The 22,364-nt window shown below is 39.2% G+C and overlaps 4 protein-coding genes across 6 annotated transcripts; 3 read left to right on the plus strand and 1 right to left on the minus strand.

Annotated features, from left to right (window-relative positions):
• Nucleotides 1–338: 338 nt before the first annotated feature.
• acsl4a (acyl-CoA synthetase long chain family member 4a) lies at nucleotides 339–10,135 on the plus strand. Its single transcript, XM_044206073.1, has 15 exons — nucleotides 339–492; nucleotides 2,916–3,441; nucleotides 3,532–3,709; nucleotides 3,799–3,908; nucleotides 4,580–4,718; nucleotides 4,825–4,975; nucleotides 5,385–5,508; nucleotides 5,694–5,765; nucleotides 5,895–6,034; nucleotides 6,126–6,298; nucleotides 6,390–6,464; nucleotides 6,565–6,753; nucleotides 6,951–7,065; nucleotides 8,432–8,589; nucleotides 8,813–10,135. The coding sequence occupies exons 2-15, from the start codon at nucleotides 3,085–3,087 to the stop codon at nucleotides 8,968–8,970; spliced, it is 2,139 nt and encodes a 712-aa protein (XP_044062008.1). The 5' UTR covers nucleotides 339–492; nucleotides 2,916–3,084; the 3' UTR covers nucleotides 8,971–10,135.
• A 3-nt stretch (nucleotides 10,136–10,138) lies between these two features.
• On the minus strand, nucleotides 10,139–11,520 carry nxt2 (nuclear transport factor 2-like export factor 2). Its single transcript, XM_044206078.1, has 4 exons — nucleotides 11,368–11,520; nucleotides 11,118–11,204; nucleotides 10,593–10,737; nucleotides 10,139–10,434 (listed from the first exon to the last, which is right to left on the minus strand). The coding sequence occupies exons 1-4, from the start codon at nucleotides 11,380–11,382 to the stop codon at nucleotides 10,250–10,252; spliced, it is 432 nt and encodes a 143-aa protein (XP_044062013.1). The 5' UTR covers nucleotides 11,383–11,520; the 3' UTR covers nucleotides 10,139–10,249.
• A 209-nt stretch (nucleotides 11,521–11,729) lies between these two features.
• On the plus strand, nucleotides 11,730–15,280 carry psmd10 (proteasome 26S subunit, non-ATPase 10). The gene is made up of 5 exons (XM_044206077.1): nucleotides 11,730–11,933; nucleotides 12,024–12,122; nucleotides 12,493–12,639; nucleotides 14,297–14,463; nucleotides 14,781–15,280. Exons 1-5 carry the CDS (start codon nucleotides 11,820–11,822, stop codon nucleotides 14,932–14,934), a joined length of 681 nt encoding a protein of 226 aa, XP_044062012.1. The 5' UTR covers nucleotides 11,730–11,819; the 3' UTR covers nucleotides 14,935–15,280.
• Nucleotides 15,281–16,495: 1,215 nt separating this feature from the next.
• On the plus strand, nucleotides 16,496–22,030 carry LOC122880699 (X-linked inhibitor of apoptosis). 3 transcript variants are annotated; one of them, XM_044206075.1, is made up of 8 exons: nucleotides 16,496–16,642; nucleotides 18,269–18,550; nucleotides 18,644–19,211; nucleotides 19,358–19,457; nucleotides 19,594–19,711; nucleotides 20,678–20,717; nucleotides 20,878–21,060; nucleotides 21,186–22,030. In XM_044206075.1, the coding sequence occupies exons 2-8, from the start codon at nucleotides 18,320–18,322 to the stop codon at nucleotides 21,377–21,379; spliced, it is 1,434 nt and encodes a 477-aa protein (XP_044062010.1). In that variant the 5' UTR covers nucleotides 16,496–16,642; nucleotides 18,269–18,319; the 3' UTR covers nucleotides 21,380–22,030. The 3 variants fall into 3 exon arrangements, with proteins under 3 accessions (XP_044062010.1, XP_044062009.1, XP_044062011.1); XM_044206074.1 differs by having other exon boundaries at nucleotides 16,498–16,657; XM_044206076.1 differs by having other exon boundaries at nucleotides 16,498–16,657; nucleotides 19,594–19,672.
• Nucleotides 22,031–22,364: the final 334 nt, after the last annotated feature.

The raw sequence follows: 22,364 nt of genomic DNA on the forward strand, positions 1-22,364 counted from the left end.
CAAAGAGTCTCCAGGATTACTTACTTAGTACAGTGATGCCATAAGAGATGTAATCGGTAGTATGTGTTTTCTGCCTCCACTGATCAATACGTTTACACAAAATACACACATTTAAGTCAAATATACAAGTAGCCTAACCAATTCAAACATGGGATTCAACAATTCGACACATACACTATGTACAAGTACATAGACAATTAAATGTCGATAACATCTGATATGGGGACAGTGGCAGCACTTATTTTTCTTTGAGGTTTTACGGCAGTTGGTTTCCACGACAGTGGCGAAACTTACTTCCTGTAATATTTTTTATTTAGCGGACGTAAGAGGAAAAAACACCGAGGGCAAATCCGCCTCGGTTGCTCATTGGTCCAAAATTATGGAATCAGATGACGTAGTAGTTCCGGGTTTCTAGGTCCCAAGAAAAGGTAACTTTCGGTCATTTCTGGATAGCGGTAGACACACGACTGACCGGGTTTTCCGCTGCTGAAGGTAAGAATGCCTCAAGCCTGCCAGATAAGCAGGGTATCACTCTTTAGCTGGCCACTGTAATCTTATTACTGCCTTTATCCGTTTGTAGATTTAAGTTAGGGTTCATTTGTGTGGGCAATGTTGAATTGGTTTTAGCTACATGCTCAGTAACGTTAGCCAACGTTAATCAACTTGCCGACGGTTGCTCAATGACACGAGCTGTACCAACAACGTGTGGCGGCTTTTGTCATCATTTCGTCTGCCATCCCGCCTCTCACCCATTGTCAGATAGCCGCTATATAACGCATGTATTAGGAGGTTGAATTCGCCTCACAGGTTATCTTATTTTGAAGATAGCCAATTCTGATAACTTCTTTTTTTTTTTTGGTTTCATTTCGATATAGCTTTTTATGAGTTTAAGACGTTTTTAAACAATAAGTCTTGCGCGTAAAAACGACCATGCTCACACTGAATTTGGGCATTTCCATATAATAATTAATATTGTGCGTAATTCGTATGGGTTACATTAGCAATATCCGTCCAAAATGGCTACGTTATGTTGCCATGGAAATAACTCACTCATATGTGATGATAAGTGTATGACAGGAAACTAACCGCCGTTATCAGGTCTGAGTAGACTGTATAAAATAGGGTCTGACACATCAAGTTGGGTTTATCACACGATGCTGTCTTCATTAATTACATTAACATTTGCCAGAATATTTGCCTAGCTCCAGGCATACCGATCTTTTGCAAATGAAATCATTTAAATGTTCTGTTGTAAATTCAAGTCCCATAGACAAAACAAAACCTAGTCTCTGAAGTCACGCAACAAAGTTTTCACAGCGGCTTTATTATCTGGAAGGGAGTGTGTGCTATAGGCTATATGCTGTTATTACACAAGAATGTTTTGTGGTTTACTACTGTCTGTTTCAGTGAAATGGAATCCACTATGCTGTAAAGGCCCAAGCAAAAGTTCTGGTATTACAAACATAGCATCATCATCTTCATGCACCTTCAGGAGTAAGGCCAGAAGATTTGTGACGTAGATTAGAGCTATGATTCACTGAAATGTGAATCACACTATGTAAAGTGAGGCCTTCACAATAGGGAGGGTTGGTAACATCAGTACATTACTGACTTTTTATTTACCATAAATTAGATAAAATAGTTGAGTAGATACATAGTCATGTTAATACCCATACAAAGACCTTGGTTGTTTTTATCTAATGTTGCGGAAGTCATATCTTTCTATATCTGTTTATCTTTTGACATGAAAGTAGGTCCCACATGACAGCTGTAAGCTATGATTACTGCCTTTCACAGTGTGCAGTTGCAATGCTTTGCTTGTTTTGTGCAACAAAAACAAGAAAAACAACATTTAGTTTGGTCAGTTTAACTCCTTCATCCACCATGCACTGTAAGGTTATTAGCGAGCTGAGCTTGTCCTAGAGTGGCCTTTCACTGACCACCGAGTGGGGTGAGCTTAAAGAGTATTGTCATTGGTTGTCCGCAGCTTGATCCTTTTTTAGCACAACTCACAGGGCAGTGGGCAGTTTGGTCAGAGAGGCTATATCTCAACACTGCTTCATCCCTCCATCCTCTCAGGTAATCTTCCCTTTATTGTTTAAAGGCAGACAAGGGTGTGTACACTACACACCCTTCTAGGAGCTCTCTTATATAATTGAGCATTAAAAGCTGACAGATGTACAGAGCAAGAAGGAGGTGAGTCTCTGATGAGTACTGGGTGTAGTTCTTAGCCAGCATAGCACAGTCCTCCTGGGTGTAAGAGGAGGTTATCAAGGGATTCGTTTAAATGACTTTCAGATGCAGTTGGTAGATAACCTTTATAGGTAGCTAACTTCTTTGATTCTCAAACCATTGTTTTGTCATTGTTTTTGTGAGAAGTGTGCCACCAGACGTACTTAGTTAACAAACCAACTTCCTCTTCCAGACAGCTGTTGGCATGTAACTGATATTTGGGGTGCAAATCAAGCCTGACTTTTTTTGCTTTGACTTTTGACTTTTAAAAAGCTTTGATTAAAGCTAGAGTAGGTAACGTTGGAGAAACTAGCAAGAGACGGCTAGATTTTGAAAGTATCCAACCAAAAAAAGTCCCACCCCCTCCCTTCAGGCCTGCCTCCAAAGCCGCTCCTCCAAAACACATTTTCATGCGCAATGAGTGCATGGGCAGAGTGCTGCAGATGAAATGATTGGCTGGGCTTTTTACAGGCCAGTGACAGCCACAGTTACCAGCTTTTTAAAAATATTTTCCAGAGAATTTCATTTATTGATTGCTGTCAGGATGTAAAGAGAATTTCAACAAATATAACAAAAAATGCCTCTGAAATATATTACCTATCCTACCTTTAATGGTAGTTATTTCACATGTGCTTAATAAATAAACTTTTCTGATGGTAGTTTCTGTTTTATTCCAACTTAAGGTGTAACACTTGGAAATCAGTGGACCAAATATTTTCATACTACAGTTGTGGGATTCATAAAAATTGTCTACTCTGGGGGCTTTTCTCTTTATGAGACTTCCCATCTGACATAATCGTCCTTACACGCCTGAAACATCTGCTGCTCAGTTCCCTTCCACACTTACTCAGTATGGGTCTCCAGTCAGACTCCGCCCTCCAGTCTATCCTCCTCTTTCCAATCCACCTTCTGGTATGGCTGTACTCCGTCCTGTCCTTCCTGCCCTGGTACTACATCACTGGTGCCAGGCAAAAAAAAGTTCTGTCCAGGCGGATAAAGGCCCGTTCCACTTCAGGCTGTGCAGAGGGACCATACCGCTCTGTGGACCACTTCGATTCCCTGGCCAGGGAGGACTTCCCAGGCAAGGACACACTGGATAAGCTGTTCGAGCATGCTGTGCAGCGCTTTGGACAAGCACATTGTCTCGGCACCCGAGATATTTTGAGCAGAGAGAATGAGATTCAACCCAGTGGTAAAGTATTTAAAAAGGTAAGGATTCCCATTACCATATTTTTTTGGAGAAGGATGCTTGTGAGGACAAAGATGTCTGATGTTGCAAATTACTCTTTCTCCTGCTAGCTGATCCTGGGGGAATATAGATGGTTCTCCTACAATGACGTGGACTCTATAGTCAGTCAGTTTGGCAGTGGATTGGCAGCTCTGGGGCAGCAGCCTAAAAGCAGTATTGCAATCTTTTGTGAAACCAGAGCAGAATGGATGATCACTGCCCAGGCATGCTTCAGACACAATTTCCCATGTAAGTATATTACAGTATGTACAGATGTTATGTTGTGAATAATGTATTAATGTATTAACTGCTCATTTTATGTTTTGTCATCACAACAGTGGTGACATTCTATGCCACACTGGGAGAGGAAGCAATTGCTTTTGGACTGAACGAGACTGGAGTTACACATCTAGTTACCAGTCTGGAACTGCTTGAGACTAAACTGAAAGTGAGTTAATCCCTTACAGCACATAATCAGAACTGCTCGCTTTGATTTAAAGAGAAGCAATGATGAAACAATGGCCATGAAACATCTTGTCTATCTATATAAGTAGCCCTCATGAGATGATAATTTGGGACTAAATAGATAATTTTATTAACCTCAAAGTTGGTATGGTGAACCCAGAAAAATATAGTATACTGTCTGCAACCACATAGAGGAATGAATGAACACGGGGGTGTTTATAAGTAGGAAACATATTGCAGTTAATCACTTCATTATGGCAGTTATTTTCAACATGTAATGCTTGTCAAGCCATTTTTAGATTAGGCACAACAAAATGTGGACTGTGTCACAACAGTGACAGTGTGAAAGTGTGAGAATGGTTAGAAAAAAACAAAGCTGGGAGAAATAAAGAATGTAATATGTAGTAAAATAATTTATATGAATATGATAACATCTCAAACAGACTTTTTAGATTCCAAACTTCTTTTAACATATTTGTGGATCTTCCAGTAGTTCCAGTGGATGATTTCTTTAATTTAGTAGGTCAAGCTGCTGCCCATTATAAAAAATTATGCCAGTAAATATGGAGCTAGAAATCCTTCTTATTTATAAAAGGAAATCATGTGATTGCGCATCATGTTGTAATGGCAGCTTTGACCTCTCTTTCTGTCCAGAATGTGCTTCCACAGATCCCAAAACTGAAGCATGTGATCTATGTAGACCAGAAGAAAGTGAGCACAGAAGGCTACCCAGCAGGACTGTCCATCCACAGCATGCAGGCCGTACAAGAACTGGGCACGCTGCCTGAGAATAGTGTGTATTTCTCTGACTCACCTTGGTTGTGCTACTTTGTCAAATTTGGGAGTGAAAAACCTCACACATACAGTGCAAGACAATAACTGTTTTGTTTGTCTTGCAGTGGGGAGGGCAATTGTGAAGCCCCAGCCCTCTGATCTGGCTGTGGTGATGTACACCAGTGGCTCTACAGGCAGACCCAAAGGAGTCATGATTGTCCACAGTAACCTAATTGCAGGAATGACAGGCCAGTGTGAACGCATTCCTGGACTCGGGTGAGTTTCAGTATTGGTCATTATATATGATTTAGTATAATATAATATTCACAGCAGTTTTCTTTTACCATTCTCCAGCCAGGGTTCAACTTACCCCAACTTCACAGCTCTTACAGAATAGCACATCTCTCCAGTGTTCTTTTGTCTATTCCAACTAAAACAATGCCAAGTAGATAACTTTAGAATTGTCCATATAAATTTGTTCTGGGATGGGCTTCCAGGAGCAAAATAGCCACCACTTGCCAGCTGCCTAGAGGTGTAAGGAAGTGGATGGTACATTTTTGAGACTGTGCTATCTATATTACTGTGAACTCTGAACCAAGGAACTACCAGAATTGGAACAAGGAACAGAAAATGTGTAGTAACTACTGGCCCTAACCTTTTACTTTCTCTCCCTGTGGTCCGGCAGGCCTAATGATACTTACATAGCCTATCTGCCCCTGGCTCATGTTCTGGAAATGACAGCCGAAATCTCCTGTGTCACATATGGCTGTCGGATCGGCTACTCATCCCCCCAGACACTGTCAGACCAGGTAATACCCAGTACCAACACCAGGTTGTGTTGTAGCTGTCAATGTGTATGCTATATTTCTTTTTAACATGCCTGGGTGTGGTTACTAGTACTTGTCTACATTATTGCCATTCGCTTAATCATTGTTGCAGTCTAATGTAATCAGTGCCTTCAACAATTTTATTTATTTATTTCTGTTTCCTTTAGTCCACTAAGATAAAGAAAGGAAGTAAAGGAGACTGCTCTGTGCTCAGACCCACCCTGATGGCAGCTGTGCCAGTAAGAATCCTGCTTTAAATTTTTTCCTCTATCACTCACTACTCTGTTCTCATCTGTTCTGTTTGCTCAGGTTTACACCTACTCATCTTGAAATGTATAAATTAATCCTATATGTTTTCTCCTTACAAGGAAATAATGGATCGCATCAACAAAAATGTGATGAGCAAAGTGCAGGAAATGAATTTCATTCAGAGGAAGCTGTTTACACTGGGCTACAAATATAAACTAGAACAGATCAGGAGGGGCTATGACGCACCACTCTGCAATGCGTAAGAAACCACTATGTCTCCTCCAGTGACCTTAGAAATGTGATTGTGTTGTTCAACTTAAAATCAAACACACATCAATCTTCCTTTGCAGCCTGTTGTTCCGGAAAGTGAAGAAACTGCTGGGAGGACGGGTGAGGATGATGTTGTCTGGAGGAGCCCCCCTGTCCGCAGCCACTCAGAGATTCATGAATGTGTGTTTCTGTTGTCCAGTGGGCCAGGGCTATGGCCTCACTGAAACCTGTGGAGCAGGCACCATCACAGAGAGTAAGATGAGATTTAAAGTGTAGAGTAGGAAGAGAGTGTTAAGATGAGACTGAATATCTACGTTATTAAGTTATTGTGTCTTATTATACAGTTGCGGACATCAGCACCGGCCGTGTTGGAGCTCCTCTTCTGTGCTGTGAGATCAGACTCAGGGACTGGGCTGAAGGTATGGCTGAAAAACATGCTGTACTTACCGTGCAGAATGATATTGAGTATTTTGTTTAATTACAGGGTATTTTACTACTTAATTTGCCACTTTTTCTCAGGTGGCTACACCAGCAAAGACAAACCAAACCCAAGAGGGGAAATCCTGATTGGTGGTCCCAATGTAACCATGGGTTACTACAGGAATGAAAGCAACAATCAGGACTTTTTTGCGGATGAAAATGGTCAGAGGTGGTTCTGCACTGGAGATGTAGGAGAGATTTTCCCGGATGGCTGTCTACAAATAGTGGGTGTGTATATTTGTTCTCAAAGCAATTATACTTTACTGAGGCCCATGGCTGTCATCTCATGGTGTTTTGTAAAAGGCACACCATTCATACTTAATTTCATTGCACTGCAGTCAATGTGGTTGTGGTTTCTGACAGACAAACTGTTTGTGCTTGATAACAGAGCACTGTTGTGAACAGATTTTTATATTCTCATTTAGACCGCAAGAAAGACTTGGTCAAACTGCAGGCCGGGGAGTATGTGTCTCTCGGTAAAGTCGAGTCTGCCCTGAAAAATTGCTCTCTCATAGACAACATCTGTGCTTACGCAAACAGGTGAGTAAGTCGCCGTCATTTATTTAGGAAAAGTTAAAGTGACAGGAAATGTGATTTTGAGTCACATTTCTTCCATATCTGTTTAGGAACACATGTGATGTACTGTGCAAAGCATTTAAAGTTACTGAAAACCTAAAATAATGACTAAAAATCACTGTTGATTTTGTCCAGATGCCAGGATGGTATGGGCAACCGTTAAATGCAAATAAAATCAGTGACTAGAATTAGGAATTGTTTAAAATCCTTCCTCCCAGATTTTTCCAGCACTAAAGCAGATGAACTTGATAAGTGTCTTTAAGTCGGGCATGAGATCACATTTCTCACTTTTACAGTGCCTTTCAAAATCTCAAAATGCCTTCTAGAGAGGATATAAAGAAAGCTTGGGAAGAGCATAGGTCAGTTGATATGTTTACACCTGAGACATATTCATATATGTTCTATTAGTGTTTAATCCAATTCAGCATCGTACACGGATGGAATTATTCCAAAGACAAACTTTCTGAGAATATGATACATTTGAATCAATGTCAACAGAAGTGAATCTCTCATGGTCTAATTACAGCTAAAAAACTCATTATCAACTCGTTATCAAATAGTGGCAACCCAACAAGTTCAACCTAACATGAAACCAAATGAAAAGTTTGTTTGTGCTGGACACTGCCAGAGTATTAATAACCCGAATATCAATACAGAGATTCACTCAACAACGCCAAAAATTACTAAACAAGCTCTGCATTGCACTGTGTGTGCCGCTGCAGCAGATATAGAGAGACTAGCAAGTTGTCAGCATTACATGTTCCCTGTCAAAACACTTCATGGAAGTTGAGAAGTCACCTCCTGTCAACTCACATCAAAGGAGACGCCCAGGTGGAGCAGTGTTCCCGATCTGTACTGTGACAAAACACAGCCAGACTGGTTTAAACCTGGTCTGAACCAGGAAATAAAGACAATAAAATGTAGGTAAAGAAACAACATAGAAACAATTGGTGACATTTCTAAGAGCTGATGGCAAGACAACATACATCATTAACACCTGTTAAGCTACAAATTCCTCGTCTTTGAGTTTCCTGTACCTTGCTTTTATTTATTTAGTACATCACACACATACCCCATGTCAGCAACAAGTATATGCTAGACAAATTTAAAAACAAGGATATTTGTATACAAAACAAAATGAACTAGAAGGGCTCTTGGAGAATGCAGACTTCCTGCCAAGGCCAATAGTCCAGTCTTCTATGATATGCAAAGAAAATTTTATGTTATTGATATTGTGTATATGTGTATGCAGTGAGCACATGCATAAAATAACATTTTCTCAGTAACTTTAGCCTTTTATCAACCTTGTTTCTAATGTTGATCCTTACAGTGATCAGAACTACGTGATCAGCTTTGTGGTTCCCAACCAGAAAAAGTTGACAGAACTGGCCAAACAGAGAGGCATTGTGGGAACATGGGAGGAGATCTGCACTCACCCCAACATGGAAAGAGAGGTTCTGAAGGCGATCAAGGAGGTTGCTGCTAACAGTAAGAGTCTACCATGTCTTTTCATTATATTGTGATATGGCTGTACTAATAATCTTAACTTTCTACTTCTTACTTCTGTCCTTAGCTCCACATATACATGTTCTTTCTGTATGTTATGTAACAATATTTTAGTGGAAAAAGAGCAAATTATCCATTGTACTAAACTGTGGTAAATATGGGTGAGCATCACTGTTCTGTTTCTCTTCACTTTTCATCCATATAGTTAAACTCCAGCGATTTGAGATTCCAATGAAGGTGCATCTGAGTCCAGAGCCGTGGACCCCCGAGACAGGTCTGGTCACAGATGCATTCAAGCTGAAGAGGAAAGAGCTGAAGAACCACTATCTCCACCACATAGAGAGAATGTATGGGGGCAAATAACTTCGACAATTTCACCCAAGAGTCCCCATTATCACCTTAACCACTGTTTTGATGTGTAAATAATCTTCCCGGTACCCAGTTGTATCTTTATGCCGTTTGTGTACCACAGGCGTCCAAATGAAAATGTCTTGAAGCAAAAAGGCAGAAGCCGTAGATAGTTGTAGCTGTTGATCCACATGTGCTGCTTTTTATTCTTGTGTAGAAGTTTTGATTGTCAAAGTGATACGCTCAAGTGGCAACTCTTATTCCATGAAAGGGATCTGACTTAACTGCCATCCACTTAAATCTGTTGGCATTCAGTTTGTAGCTGATTGAAAGTACTACTGTCCGTCATATGTCGCTGATGCTTTGTTGTTAGTTCCATTTAAAACATTAACAACTGTAATCATCACAGAGGCTTGTAATGTTTTTTAAGGTTGAAGTACTGATGTTCCTGTGCCTTCGGCCTTTAGTGTAGTCAAACTGAAGAAATTGGCATCTAGATAGAAACAAATAGTTTACGCTTGTGTTAACAAAAATGGCTAAATAGTCATGTGAAGTTTACTTGAGGCTTTAGAAAAAATATCCCCACTACTGACATTGATCATAGAGAAAAAAAAGTTTTGTGATCATGTCTGCTTATCCACTTGTTTTTTTTTTCTCACCAATGTTGTTTTATTTATGAGTTTTTATTGTGTCAATTGATTCAGAAAGTAAGACCAAAATGTGTAAACATAAATGACTCAGGAAGATAAGCAAATGTTTTAATATATTAAACTGTCTAACAGTGGGCTCCTTGTTCAGAAAGCACTTCTGTCAAAATTCTTGTGGGCACCTTATTTATTGAAGTGCAAGCATGCTTAATTACTAAAATGCTTATTATCATTAGCTAGTCAGAGCTGGTATACTGTAATAATGTGCATATTTTACCTCAGTTATCAGGTTAATGTACAATTTGGTATAACAGTTATCTGATAAGTCTGTTCATTTCAATTTTATAGAAGTGTTTTCTGTGTTTTTCGAAATGTTGTTGTGTTAATGGATTAGCATCATTAAAACTAAGAACACAGACGTTGACAGTCACATAACAGTTGGTTGTTTGGTGAACCTGTTTCTATTTATTACTCCATCATTATGGTCACATGCCTTGTTCATCATTTTACAAATAAACAGCTTTTCGTATTCAGTGTTGCATGACATTTTGATTTTTATTACAAAAACAGAAATAAACAAACGGCAGCTTGATTTTCATACATGTGTCCATACATTTTTAGAGGGGAAAGCAGGGATGGCGTAAGCCTCAGCTATTCCAGTCTTGGAATCGGAAACAGTCACTAGCAATCTTCCAAACAGGCTGGTCATTGTTGGGTGAAGCCTGAGCTGTTAAAAGAAAGTTCTGGTTGAAGAAACGCTGTTTGTTCCCTTCAAACTTAACTGTCCCACCAGTCACCACGAGCAGTGTAGTCTGCCCTTGGGTTGCTTGTTCTGTGAATGAAGAAAGGGTAGATTGATGCTGGATTAGTTACTTTGCAAACACTTTAATGCTCTGCTTCACATTTACACAGTTCTCCTCTATTCTAAGACACATTTGAGAATCACCAATATCACTATGAGATGTTATATGTTGAGATTGCCCCACTCACCGTGAACTGGCTGACAATCCAGCGTGTGAACTTGGAACTCGCTGGAAGGCAGCGACTCAAAAAACTCGCCCAGGGCATCCTGTCCTGACACTGCATTCCCATTCCACACCAAGGTCGCCTTGTCCAGGTAGAGCCGGGTCAAGTTCTGAGACAGAGGAGCCAAGAACAACAATAACAGCCACAATGACATCAACCAAACACTGAATACAGTGTGCTCTACAGCCCTACAAATACTGGATTTTGGAAGCCAACACTGATATTTGAGAAATAAAAATATAACAACATATCAACTGATAATATTATTTGACACAACGTAACGTTAAGTTACCTCAAACATATCTTTGGCCATTTTGGACTATTTATTATTATTGGCTGATATATACGCCAAGACTGATATCTGTGAACCCAAAGTCTGACGGTAATATTGGCCATGCCGATGTATCGGTCAAGCTCTAGTAAATGGTTTAAAATAACTACAGTACTGATGTTTTCTAATTCAGTGTACAAACCGAGACCACCACTCACCCTCCTTTTCTTATCCATGCAGTCATAATAAATGTTGACAAATTCTTCTGAATATCTGCATGACTGGTCGGCATGGGTCCTGAAATCCTAGTGAGACAAACATGTATTAAATGCTTGTCCACTAGTGAACAAGGTATCTGCGACTGTTCGTTGGAAAAGGCGCACATTGGAAATTAGCTAGCTAGCAAACATTTCGTTAAGATAGCTGGTTGATTTCAGCATAAAAGTGTGGCGAAATTTTCAAACATACCAGCGTGTTTGCCATAAGTACAGATATGTGGATCAGAACGATACTGAATAATAGAAAATCTTTTCAAGCATTAATTTTGGTGGATGTTCTTTTCCTTATTCACTTAGCAGCCATTTTGCCGCATGTATTACTTCCTCCGGGTACCAAATATACCTACCAAAATAAAATGTTTGTGCTTTCCACTGATAGCGTGGTTGCACACCTGTGACATCTTCTATGTGTTCAGTGATTCAGATAGAATAAAGACTAAATGAACAATAAAAATGACATGACAATTCAGTCTCATTGCCAGTCGATGCCACTGACAGTATTTTAAAGTTTTTTAATTTGAAGAGGAAAAATCGACCCATGCGGAAGTAGAGTTCATAATTTCCTGAGTCATTCAAATCTGAAACGAAACAACCCCGCTAGGCTACTATACATTTTGCTTGACGTTTAAAGTATACTTAACAATGGAGGGTTCAGTATCAAATGTGGAGGTCTGTAATTTAGCTTATACGGGGCAGTTTGAGAAATTGAAACAGTGCATTCTGTCAGATAAAACGCTTGCCTGCAAAACGGACCAGGTAAGAACGCATGTTTTTGTTAGCCTGTCAATACTGAAATAATGACAAATGTCAAGTGACGTTTTCACCCACGACTTTCTGTAATTTCAGGACTGTAGAACCGCCCTGCACTGGGCTTGTTCTGCTGGCCACACCAACATTGTGGAGTTTCTGCTTGACCTGGGAGTCGAAGTGAATCTGCAGGATGATGTAACGTTAGGCCTTAACGTTAATGGTTCTTACACAGAATTTTGTTAAATGTTTTTAATTTTTACTTAAACTGATGACAGTTAATACTAGATAGGTGCACCTTACAATATAATGTAGGCTAGTCCTAACACCACAACAACCCTAACTGCAAAATTATGTTTTTTTATGAATTTTATGTTTTTGATGTAAACGTGTAATTTGTTTTGAAATTAACTGAGGCTATTTCAGTGTTTATAATAATGTCAAATGAAAAAAAAGTTATTTCAGTCTCATGATCTACAATGTGAACAGATACAATATTGAGTAATCTCAAGATTATCCAGTTCACTTTGTTTTGTGAAATGACTACATGTGATGTGTTACTTCCCAGGCTTTGTGGACCCCTCTTCACATTGCAGCATCTGCAGGCAGAGAAGACATAGTGAGATCTCTAATATCCAAAGGAGCTCAGCTGAATTCAGTTAATCAAAATGGATGCACCCCTCTGCACTATGCCGCCTCTAAAGACAGATATGAGGTAAGGTTCCCAGGTTGCAGTAACATTGGATGATAGTTTGATCTACATGATGCCACACGACTGTACTACATGCTTGTAATCTTAAATTTGTCTTTCAAGTAGCTCTATACATGTAATCGAAATTATATTTTTAATTTACAATAGTGTTATATTTCCAATATCTAGATCTATTTATTTCTAGATATATGTATTCACATTTTTTAGAGGTGCAACAATTTTATTTATTAATAGATGATTTAATCAATAGAAAGTTGTTAGTTGTAAACTATTTTGAGAATCGATTAATCATTAAGTCATATTTTAAAAAACTATGTGTTGTTTAAGCGTATCAAATGTGAAAATTAGCTGCTTTTCCTTGTCTTGACATTATATTAAATATGTTTGAGTTTTGGACTGTCAGTCAGACAAATCAAGACACTTGATGACATCACCTTGTGCTCTAGGAAACTGTGATGGGCATTTTTTAACTGTTTTCTAATGTTAAATTGGCCAAACGATTAATCAAGAAAATAACCGGCAGATTAATCGATTATGAAAATAATCGTTGGTTGCAGTCCTAATATTTTTTTTTTTTTTTTTTTAGCTTTTTAGCTGTTACTTTTCTTTTAAGTGAGTTAGAATTATCACTTGGATAATATGTGTACTGCAGGATACATTGCTATCAACTTCTGCAATATTTTGTAATAGGTATTTTTAATTGTTTAATAGGACAATACATTTAATATTTGAGAACAACAGCACCATCTCAAAATCAGTTGCATCATTCTATAGTAGCATAGTAGTAGCATTATCAATTCTGAACCAGAAACTGTTATCAGGAAACGCCCATCGCCACTCTTTTTAAGGGTTTTCCCCTCCATTTATTAGGAACTAAACCATATCCTACATGAGGACGATGATGATGATGATGATGACGACATCACGTATTTAAGCGCGATGTGCTATGATAAGTGAGAGAGCCACACAGAAAGTGGGCAACTTAGTTTAACTTGTTGCCAAACTGAAGTTAGCATATTTAGCATTACTTAGTTATACTGAGGTAATAGGAGTTTAAAAAAGACCATGAAAGTTAATATTTTTTTGTTTTCAAATTTTTGTATTTGATGTATTATCAGTTATCAAAGTATGTGTTTAGGCTTACATGAAGAAAGTTTGCTAAAATCAAACGCTGACATTAACAACTAAAAGTTTTATGTTTTCAGTTTTATTCCAGAGGATATTATAATAATAACTTGTGACATATAACCTTGGATTGGCATTCATTTTACCTTCTCCAAATTCCAACAAGTTCAGCCTTTTATTTATTTTGCCGCTTAACTGGGTATTTTTTCACACCTGTATACAATTAGTATTTAGTATGCATTTGGAACACAGAAAATGACTTTGTTGTCTCTGCTGTACATCCCTCACCACTGAGGAGAGCGACAACATGCAGCAAGTCCCGTAAATACTAGACTAGACACTAAATTGGAAATGTACTTATTGGATGAAATGAGGAACTTTACATGGAGTTTCGCAAATGAACTGTGGCCTGCCTTTCCGAAACCAACAGCACAGGAACAGAAAACCTGTTTCCTGTGAAATGGGAAATCACTGAATTTTAAAAATAGGTCACTTGTCAATGACTTGTGAGTAACACAGCTTTCCCTCTTTGTAGATTGCCCTGCTGTTGTTGGAAAACGGAGCAGACCCCAATGTCACCGACAAATTGGAGTCCACTCCCCTTCACAGAGCATCTGCAAAGGGCAACTACCGCCTCATCCAGCTGCTTCTCAAACAGAGTGCCTCAACCAACATCCAGGACTCACAGGGCAACACACCACTGTATGTGTGAATAAGTAGTTGTCTAATACAACACTGTGGCTGCCGACACAAATGTACAGTTGCAGTGGAATAATGTAGGCTGAAATGCGAACACAAACCCTTAAAGGGTCAGTTCTAAATTAAAAAGCCATGGAGCTAGGTTTGGCTTTATTTGCTTTGAATTTAAGATATCAGTCTCTGAGATTTTTACCTCCACATTAATATAAGGGAGGTGAATGGAATTTAGTATGTGGTGCTTACAACATTGAAAATTTTAAAAACGAAAAGCATTTTTGTATTTACAGTTCTACATGCATGTTTTGTTTTTTTTTTACCAGCCACCTGGCGTGCGATGAGGAGCGTGTAGAAGCAGCCAAGTTGCTGGTGGAACATGGGGCCAGCATCTACATTGAGAACAAGGAGGAGAAGACACCCCTCCAGCTAGCCAAGGGCAGTCTGGGCAACTTACTTCGTCGGATTGTGGAGGGATGATGCATTTACTGACCTACAGGTCATGTTCCAGCTCGAATCCCCACCATCGCCAAGTTACATAATGAGAATTCTCATTCCAGTCGATCGTCCCTGAGCGGCCTGGTGTGACACATTCAGATGTGTAACAGGTGGAAGATGAGAGTGCCAGAGAGAAAAGTTGGACTGTACCACATCCTGTTCCTCAGATGGGGCAGTTAAACTGCTCAGACTTTGTTGTGATGTCTGATCAAAAACACTCTCTCCTGCACAAAGCGCAGTCTATCCAATGCTGTAACCTATTTTCCATTAAGTTTGAATTGTTGCAAAAATGACTAAATAAAAATCTGTTCAGCTTGTTGATAAAGCATGTTTGGGATGTATTTATTTGTTGTACATGCAAGCATTGGATCCAGCAAATGTTGTTTGCTGTCTGTCCTTTGACCTATTGCCACCTTTAATTAATGAAACAATAGTTGCCCTCCATATGGTGGACAATATTTACTCCATATTTGTGATTTTATTCATAGCTTGACCCATTAGCTCTCTCCCATGTTCTGTATGTAAAGTATTGTGAATATCTCTCTCTACTGTTGTGTGTGCCATTTTTAATGCAGTGCTGAATAGGAGGAGGCTGAAAGTGGTTATAAAGACAGTTTTGGCAAATATGTGAGCTACTGTGAAATAGCACAGGTCATAAGTAGGGCTTTGTGCACATCTGTTGAAGGACTCTTCAAGAGGCCAGAATTGTTGGTTGGATGTATTATCAGTTGTCAAGGAAGTATGTGTTTAGGCATACATGAAGAAAATTTGCTAAAATCAAACGCTGACATTAACAACTCAATAAAGGTTTGTGTTTTCAGTTTTATTCCAGAGGATATAATAATAAATTGTGACATATAACCATGGATTGGCAAATTGTTACTTAAAAATATAAAAGTAAAAGTGGCCATTATGTAAGCAAAATGGTGTCTGCCAGTTATATTATTATAAAATATATAGTAATACTTATTAAATGTAAGCAGCATTTTTAATGTAACTGACTGAGATGTATCTGGTTCTAGCCATTTTATGTTTGGTGGTTTAATTACTGCATAACATATGCATCATATTTTATTATAGGTTTTTAAAATCTTAATCTCCAAAGTATACCTGTCGGAGTACAGTGGAGTAAAAAAGAACAATATTTCTCTCAGGAGCTAAATGTAGCGGAGTAGTAGAAGCATAAAGTAGTTAAATTACTCAAGTAAAGTACTGGAAAGAAATGAGGTACAGTAACTCAAGTAAGTAGGTACTGGAATACGTAGATCAGAGCACAAGTGCATTTACTCAAGTGTAGTAGTAGAAGTTTCTTTCCACCACTGACAACAAATGTGATCAAATTATGTAATACAAGCAAGACATATACCTATCGTATCAGCCTAACAGGCTGTGTGGGTGATAAATATTATAATAAAAATAAAGTCTGTAAACTGTGTAACCTTTAAAGTTGGGGTTTCGTTGGGAAATCCCCATTTACTTTATACACCGCGAACTTTTTCCTAACGTTCCTGACGTCACAACTGTGGTCAGCTGGGATGCGCACGACTGGGTGCGCATTATTCAACCCCGATGCCTTCACTTCCTGAAAGCGAGGTCACGTCAAATTAACAGTCCTCTTTAATCATTGGATTCTGCTGTAGGCGGTGTTCACACCAAAGACTGCCTGAAATTAGAGACTGAGGATCTGCCTGTAAGCTATTAAACGGTAATTATTGAAGTTTTGCAACTTTTTGACTTAATGTTACGTAGAATAGTTAAGCTAACGTAGCTAGCTAACGTTTGTAGCTAGCGTTAGATTACATCTTCGCAGTCTCGTTTAATAACCTATCGTTGCAGCTCAGGAGCACTGGTGAACGTCCAAATTGACTACGCCATACTGATTAGCATACTTTCAGCTCAATAAATTGCTTTATTCGTCTAACTACTGAGCTAATGTAGTGTGTTTCTAGTTAGGGAGGTGTCAGATGCAAGAAGCAGTCTATTTGCTTTAATCGGTGGTTACCTACCTGAAACTATGGGGCTGTTGTGTCGCTATTGTTTAACTCAAAGCTGCGCGACCTTTCTGGAGTTTTCGGGGCCTGTCGTTACAATCTAACCGTTAATATACGTGAATGTAGTAGGTGGATATCTGAGTTATGACTTGCTATCACATGGCTTAACACCTCTGACGCCATGTACCTTGTGCGAAGCAGTTTTGGCTGATTCAGATGCAGCGAGTATCTTTACAAATGGTCTGAGATGTTGGCTTCTGTGATTGTACATAAAACACAAATTTAAACCTGAACTTTGCTCTTGATCTGGTGATTGGTTTCTTGAAAGAATGCCGACACGTAACGCAGTACAAAGATCACAAGCTGCGCCCCTCAATAAAGTAAATATACCGTTTTAAAGATATCAGTAGATCAATAAATAGTTGCTTAATCAGTGCTGATATGCTGTGATCAATGCTGTTTTTGCTTTGGGATTAAGTTGTTCTTCCACTACATAAGTTATTTGCTGTACCTATGCTGGTCTTAGTTCTCCTTTTGGCATACGTACAGTACAATATACAGATGAGAATGCTACACGTACAAAAAAAGAAGAAAAGAACCACCACCATGACAGCAATGCAGTGACGAGAACATTAACGTTCCACCCTTTGGAGAAAATATGTATAAGTGGGGGTGTGGTATGCTTCCCATGATGTGTTGCAACATAATTTATCTTGCAATGAATACACAGCATGTACCTTTGCTTACTAAAATATTATGCCACACCTCTATAATGTTGATCTTTTTAGTTATATGTCCTACATATCATATTAGACCTATTTATTTATCAGTGTATGCCTAACTGTCCTATACCATCCTTAAGGACGTGTTGTTATTGTTGTCCTTTGGCATAGTGTGTGCTGTTGGGCTGCAAAAGGCGGGATACACCCTTTGCAATGCTAATGTACTGAGCCTGTAGACAATCCTGCTCTCCAGTGCCCATCCCTCACATGGAATATCCAGTGCCTTCATGTGATTTCATTCTGGCTGCTTCTCTTAAAGGCACAGAGCCTAAATGTGCTGATCGGCTTTCTGGTGCCAGACACAGAAATCCATTCGACCACAGAATTGTCTGATTTTTAAACTGACTACTTTTCGACCCTGTGAAATAAAATTTAAGTGTATTCTAGGCTGTTAGCTACTTCTAAATTCTACACGCTTGTGTAGCAAGAAGTGATTTTTCTGATATTATTTGATCCTTGTTTAGATATTTGCTTAACTTCAAAATGTGTATACACCTAATTCCTACAGCATCAGCATATTTTTTCTTCCTGTTTTGTTTACAGACATTCTTTCCATCAAGTTAGTCCACTCAGCAGTTTCCTGCCTGGTTTATCATGTGTGATCACAGCGATTTGGAGACAGACCACTCAGATGATTTTTCCATGATGAACAGTCGCCTGGACTCATTCCGTGGCTCCAGCCTGACCCAGCGGGTGTCAGCAGAAAGACTGGCCCGGGCCGGCTTCTACTTCACTGGCCATGCTGATCGTGTCCGCTGTTTCAGCTGCCGAAAAACTGTGGAAAACTGGTGCAGGGGAGATACACCTGTAGAGAGGCATAAGGAGGTAATCATAATAGTAATGAAAAACAAATGTGATTAACTTTTTTGTTTCCATTCTTTTCTAAATAGATCAATCATACTTTCCTTGTTGTTACAGGTTTCCCCTGCATGCAGGTTTCTCAGCTGCACCCACCGTACCATTTGTAACCCGAGTTCTGATACCACACTGACTAACGGTTCCACCTACAATGAAGAAGCAGAGGACATGGAATATCGTTTGAGAACAGGAGAGGTGGTTGATGAGACCACCTACCCAATGGCCCCTCACATGAGGAATGAGGAGGCCCGGCTTCAGACCTTCTCATCCTGGCCCTCTACTGCTCCTGTGAGACCCCGAGATCTGGCCCAAGCCGGCCTCTACTACTCACGGGAGAGCGACCGGGTGCAGTGTTTCTGCTGTGGTGGCATGCTGGGTGGCTGGGAAGCAGGGGACACCGCCTGGGGAGAACATGCCAAACATTTCCCCTACTGCTTCTTCATCCTTGGGCACGATGTGGGCAACATCCCATTCCAGGGGGGTATAGAGGAAGAGGAGTGCGGCAGTAGACGACATGCAAACACTCACCTCTGTATGGGGAGTTTTGAGGAGAGGCTTGGTAGCTTTGCGGGTGTCCAACACCCTATAGACCACGAGAGGCTTGCCAGAGCTGGCTTCTACAGCACAGGTAGAGCACAGATACCTGAGCAAAGGGGGCATAGTCTTGGGACTAAAGAAACATTAAGTAACACTTCAAAACGGAGTGATTAAATATTTTCTCTGGTATTTGATCATAGCTGTGAATGAAGTTTTAAATTGTGTGTGTCCTTGCAGGGAACGGAGACCAGGTGTTGTGTTTCCGCTGTGATGGGGGTTTGAAAGGCTGGCAGCCTGAGGAAGATCCTTGGGAAGAACATGCCAAACACTACCCTGGGTAAGAACAACCATGATGTTCCCTTTTCTTAACACATATACACAGAGATTTTTTGTTTTTTTTGTTTGTTTTTTTTGCTATGGCATTTACATTTGTTTTACTATAATTATGTTTTTGTTTTGTTTTTTTTAATCAGATGCAGCTTCCTGTTAGCAGAAAAAGGACAAGAATTTGTCAGCAACATCCAGCTACAAGACCCACGACGAAGTGGAGCTGTAAGCATTCAGTGCTTTTACATGCACTTAAGTACCCAGGTTGTTGTTGACTTTGCCAAGTAATGTGATTTTGTAAACCTCATGTAAACAAGAAACTGGATTTCCTGGCCAATGATATGCTTAACCTGGTTTCTAACCATGGGTTTACATGTGGCACATGTGCATGATAAAGACCCAGGACTGCAGAAGTATTGTTGTGACAGCAGTGTGTGCGTACTCATAGTGGTGCTACCTTGTATCCAAAATACTTTAATCCAAAATAAGGCTAAAACTGAAATAAATTTTCATATATGTTCATATATGCACATAAAGGCATTTAATCTGATTTCTCTCTGTGGCCCGGTTCCTTCTGTGCATGTAAACATAGTCAGTCTGAATCATATCTTCCAGCCATTTAAAGGATACGTTCACATTTTCTTTCCTAGACAAATTCTTTTTGTACCAAATTCCCTCTTTCTGATACTATCCCTCTGCAGTGGCTCAGAAAGCAAACTCTGCCTGGGAGGAGGGGATTTTGTACTAAAAAAGGAAATCTCAAAGATTTGAACTTTTCAATGCATTTTACACAGACAAAAGGACTGATTTTGTCCCCCATCACTTAAATTGAAATCGCTTTAAGAGGGGCTCTCTTTGCAGCCAATATGGACCGGAGGAACAATTACAGCAACCAATAACTCAGTGTATTTATGGGCATGTAAACGCTGTTTTAAGACAGAGTTGACAAAAATGTGAACCTGTCCTTTAGCTGCAGTGATGCACATGGTCCTGAGGCACATGTGGGAATTTTGTTTTTTGTTTTGACAAATTGAAAAAGAATGCATGCTTACAATGTTTAAATGATAATACTCAGTACTGTAATGTTTGTTGTTCTCTGGATAAATGTACATCATTTGGCTCTGTGGAACAATTAGCAATCAAAGGTGCTGTTACATGTAGTGATGTCACTCAGGCTTTTGTTTTACTTGCATTATTCTGAAAATAACTATGACACACGTTTGTTTCCAGACTTCAAGTCATCAGAATGGATTTTCAGGACATAGGAATGGTAAACATTTATATCTTTTAAATTTGACTTCCCTTTTTTTTGAGCATTTAAGAATCTTCTGCACAAGATGTAAAAATACGGTATACCTGTAACAAATTAAAATAATGTAACTGAATAAAACAAGTAGTTGTGTACAATGATGTTTCCTCTTTGTATTCAGAGGTGCTGCGGTCTGCCATGGCTCAGAAGGCCATAAGCATGGGTCTAGAGCCCAGTGTGGTGGAAAAGACCACCTTGGAGAAAATCAGTAGGACAGGCTCAGGCTACTCCAGCCTGGAAGCACTTGTGGAGGATTGTCTTAACAACACACCAGAGAGTGATGCTGTCAAGACACCGGAACAAGGTACTGTACCTACTGTATGCTAAACTATGTTCATAGCACTGTTGTTGACTACATAAAACAAAGCCTGAACAGCAGTGATTTTAAATTTGAGCAAACACATTTTGATCTTTTTCCCCCTCTTCCAGATGAGGACCCACTGGAGAAACTACGGAAGCTACAGAGGGAGAAACAGTGCAAAATATGCATGGACAGAGATATTTGTATTGTCTTCATTCCATGTGGTCATCTGGTCACTTGTAAGGAGTGTTCAGAGTCGCTCATCAAGTGTCCAATCTGCTGTGGAGCCATAACACAGAAGCTCAAGACCTATATCGCTTGAGGGAATCACGGACTCTTTCCAAAAGTCAATGCTGCTTTCTCACTATCTTTATAATATTGTATTTTAACATTACATGTAGATAGCTTGTAATATATATATATATATATATATATATGTATATAAGGACCATGTTGTTTGTATGTGTATGAGAATGAAAGTGAGTGCATTTCACAAGAATACTATTTTCACAATCACTGAGATGAGATGATACTATAAATGGCTGATGTAGATTTTCTAGGCCATTTATAGGTACTGAAACCAAAATACACACTAATCGACAATTCCCATTTTGTAACACTTTTTCTTACCAGAGGTGCCTTACACTCATCATACGCGTTTATGTACGCACGTCTCGTTTTTGCTGTTTTATTTTGGACAGTTTAATTGAACTGGACATGGGATGTACTATAAGTCACTTTGATACACTTCATCTTTTTAGTCTGGTGTACTTAATGCTTTCGACTCCATTTTCTCAATGTAAGCTGCTCTGTAAAGAAATGTATAAAGGTAGATTCTTTGATTTTGTTTTATAATTGACAAAATCAAATCTAGTTGAGTGGTTGCAATTAATCAGTGTGGTGTGAAATTATTTTACAATTTCATCATGCAATCTGCTGTGTCATCAAGAGTGAATAAATTTTAATAATTGGACTTAAAATATGTTTGTCTTTGATAACCATTACATTTTGCATTTTTTTTTTAACTACAACTGGATGGATTTTGTGTTTAGAGGACACCAACTCGACTCACTTAGAAAGGGTTTGTATAACTTTGTAAAATGAGTATCCTGAAATTTCCTCATGAGTTATTCCAGTTATACAGACTACATGTTATCAGCAAGACACGCTCCTTTTTTCTCAGTTGAGGTTTGATGTGACAAATAGCTCCTGTAGCTATTAATCTTTCAAATAGAACCCAAACAGCATTTTGGTAATTACAAAAATATGGCAGCAGCTTACAGGCAATATTAGATTAATTCTCTGCA

Source organism: Siniperca chuatsi, linkage group LG8 (genome assembly GCF_020085105.1).
Source record: "Siniperca chuatsi isolate FFG_IHB_CAS linkage group LG8, ASM2008510v1, whole genome shotgun sequence".
Classification (NCBI taxonomy): domain Eukaryota; kingdom Metazoa; phylum Chordata; class Actinopteri; order Centrarchiformes; family Sinipercidae; genus Siniperca; species Siniperca chuatsi.

What these genes read in the sequence shown, in the direction of transcription:
- acsl4a (XM_044206073.1), top strand. Translation starts at nt 3,085, where the DNA reads ATGGGTCTCCAGTCAGACTCCGCCCTCCAGTCTATCCTCCTCTTTCCA. An exon ending in CCCTGATGGCAGCTGTGCCA is followed by an intron (nt 5,766 to 5,894) that starts GTAAGAATCCTG and finishes TCTCCTTACAAG; the next exon opens with GAAATAATGGATCGCATCAA. An exon ending in ATCTGTGCTTACGCAAACAG is followed by an intron (nt 7,066 to 8,431) that starts GTGAGTAAGTCG and finishes TGATCCTTACAG; the next exon opens with TGATCAGAACTACGTGATCA.
- nxt2 (XM_044206078.1), bottom strand. An exon ending in GCATGGATAAGAAAAGGAGG is followed by an intron (nt 10,738 to 11,117) that starts GTGAGTGGTGGT and finishes CCTCTGTCTCAG; the next exon opens with AACTTGACCCGGCTCTACCT. An exon ending in GGATTGTCAGCCAGTTCACG is followed by an intron (nt 10,435 to 10,592) that starts GTGAGTGGGGCA and finishes CTTCATTCACAG; the next exon opens with AACAAGCAACCCAAGGGCAG.
- psmd10 (XM_044206077.1), top strand. Translation starts at nt 11,820, where the DNA reads ATGGAGGGTTCAGTATCAAATGTGGAGGTCTGTAATTTAGCTTATACG. An exon ending in AAGTGAATCTGCAGGATGAT is followed by an intron (nt 12,123 to 12,492) that starts GTAACGTTAGGC and finishes GTTACTTCCCAG; the next exon opens with GCTTTGTGGACCCCTCTTCA. An exon ending in CCTCTAAAGACAGATATGAG is followed by an intron (nt 12,640 to 14,296) that starts GTAAGGTTCCCA and finishes CCCTCTTTGTAG; the next exon opens with ATTGCCCTGCTGTTGTTGGA.
- LOC122880699 (XM_044206075.1), top strand. Translation starts at nt 18,320, where the DNA reads ATGTGTGATCACAGCGATTTGGAGACAGACCACTCAGATGATTTTTCC. An exon ending in CATGCCAAACACTACCCTGG is followed by an intron (nt 19,458 to 19,593) that starts GTAAGAACAACC and finishes TTTTTTAATCAG; the next exon opens with ATGCAGCTTCCTGTTAGCAG. An exon ending in ATTTTCAGGACATAGGAATG is followed by an intron (nt 20,718 to 20,877) that starts GTAAACATTTAT and finishes CTTTGTATTCAG; the next exon opens with AGGTGCTGCGGTCTGCCATG.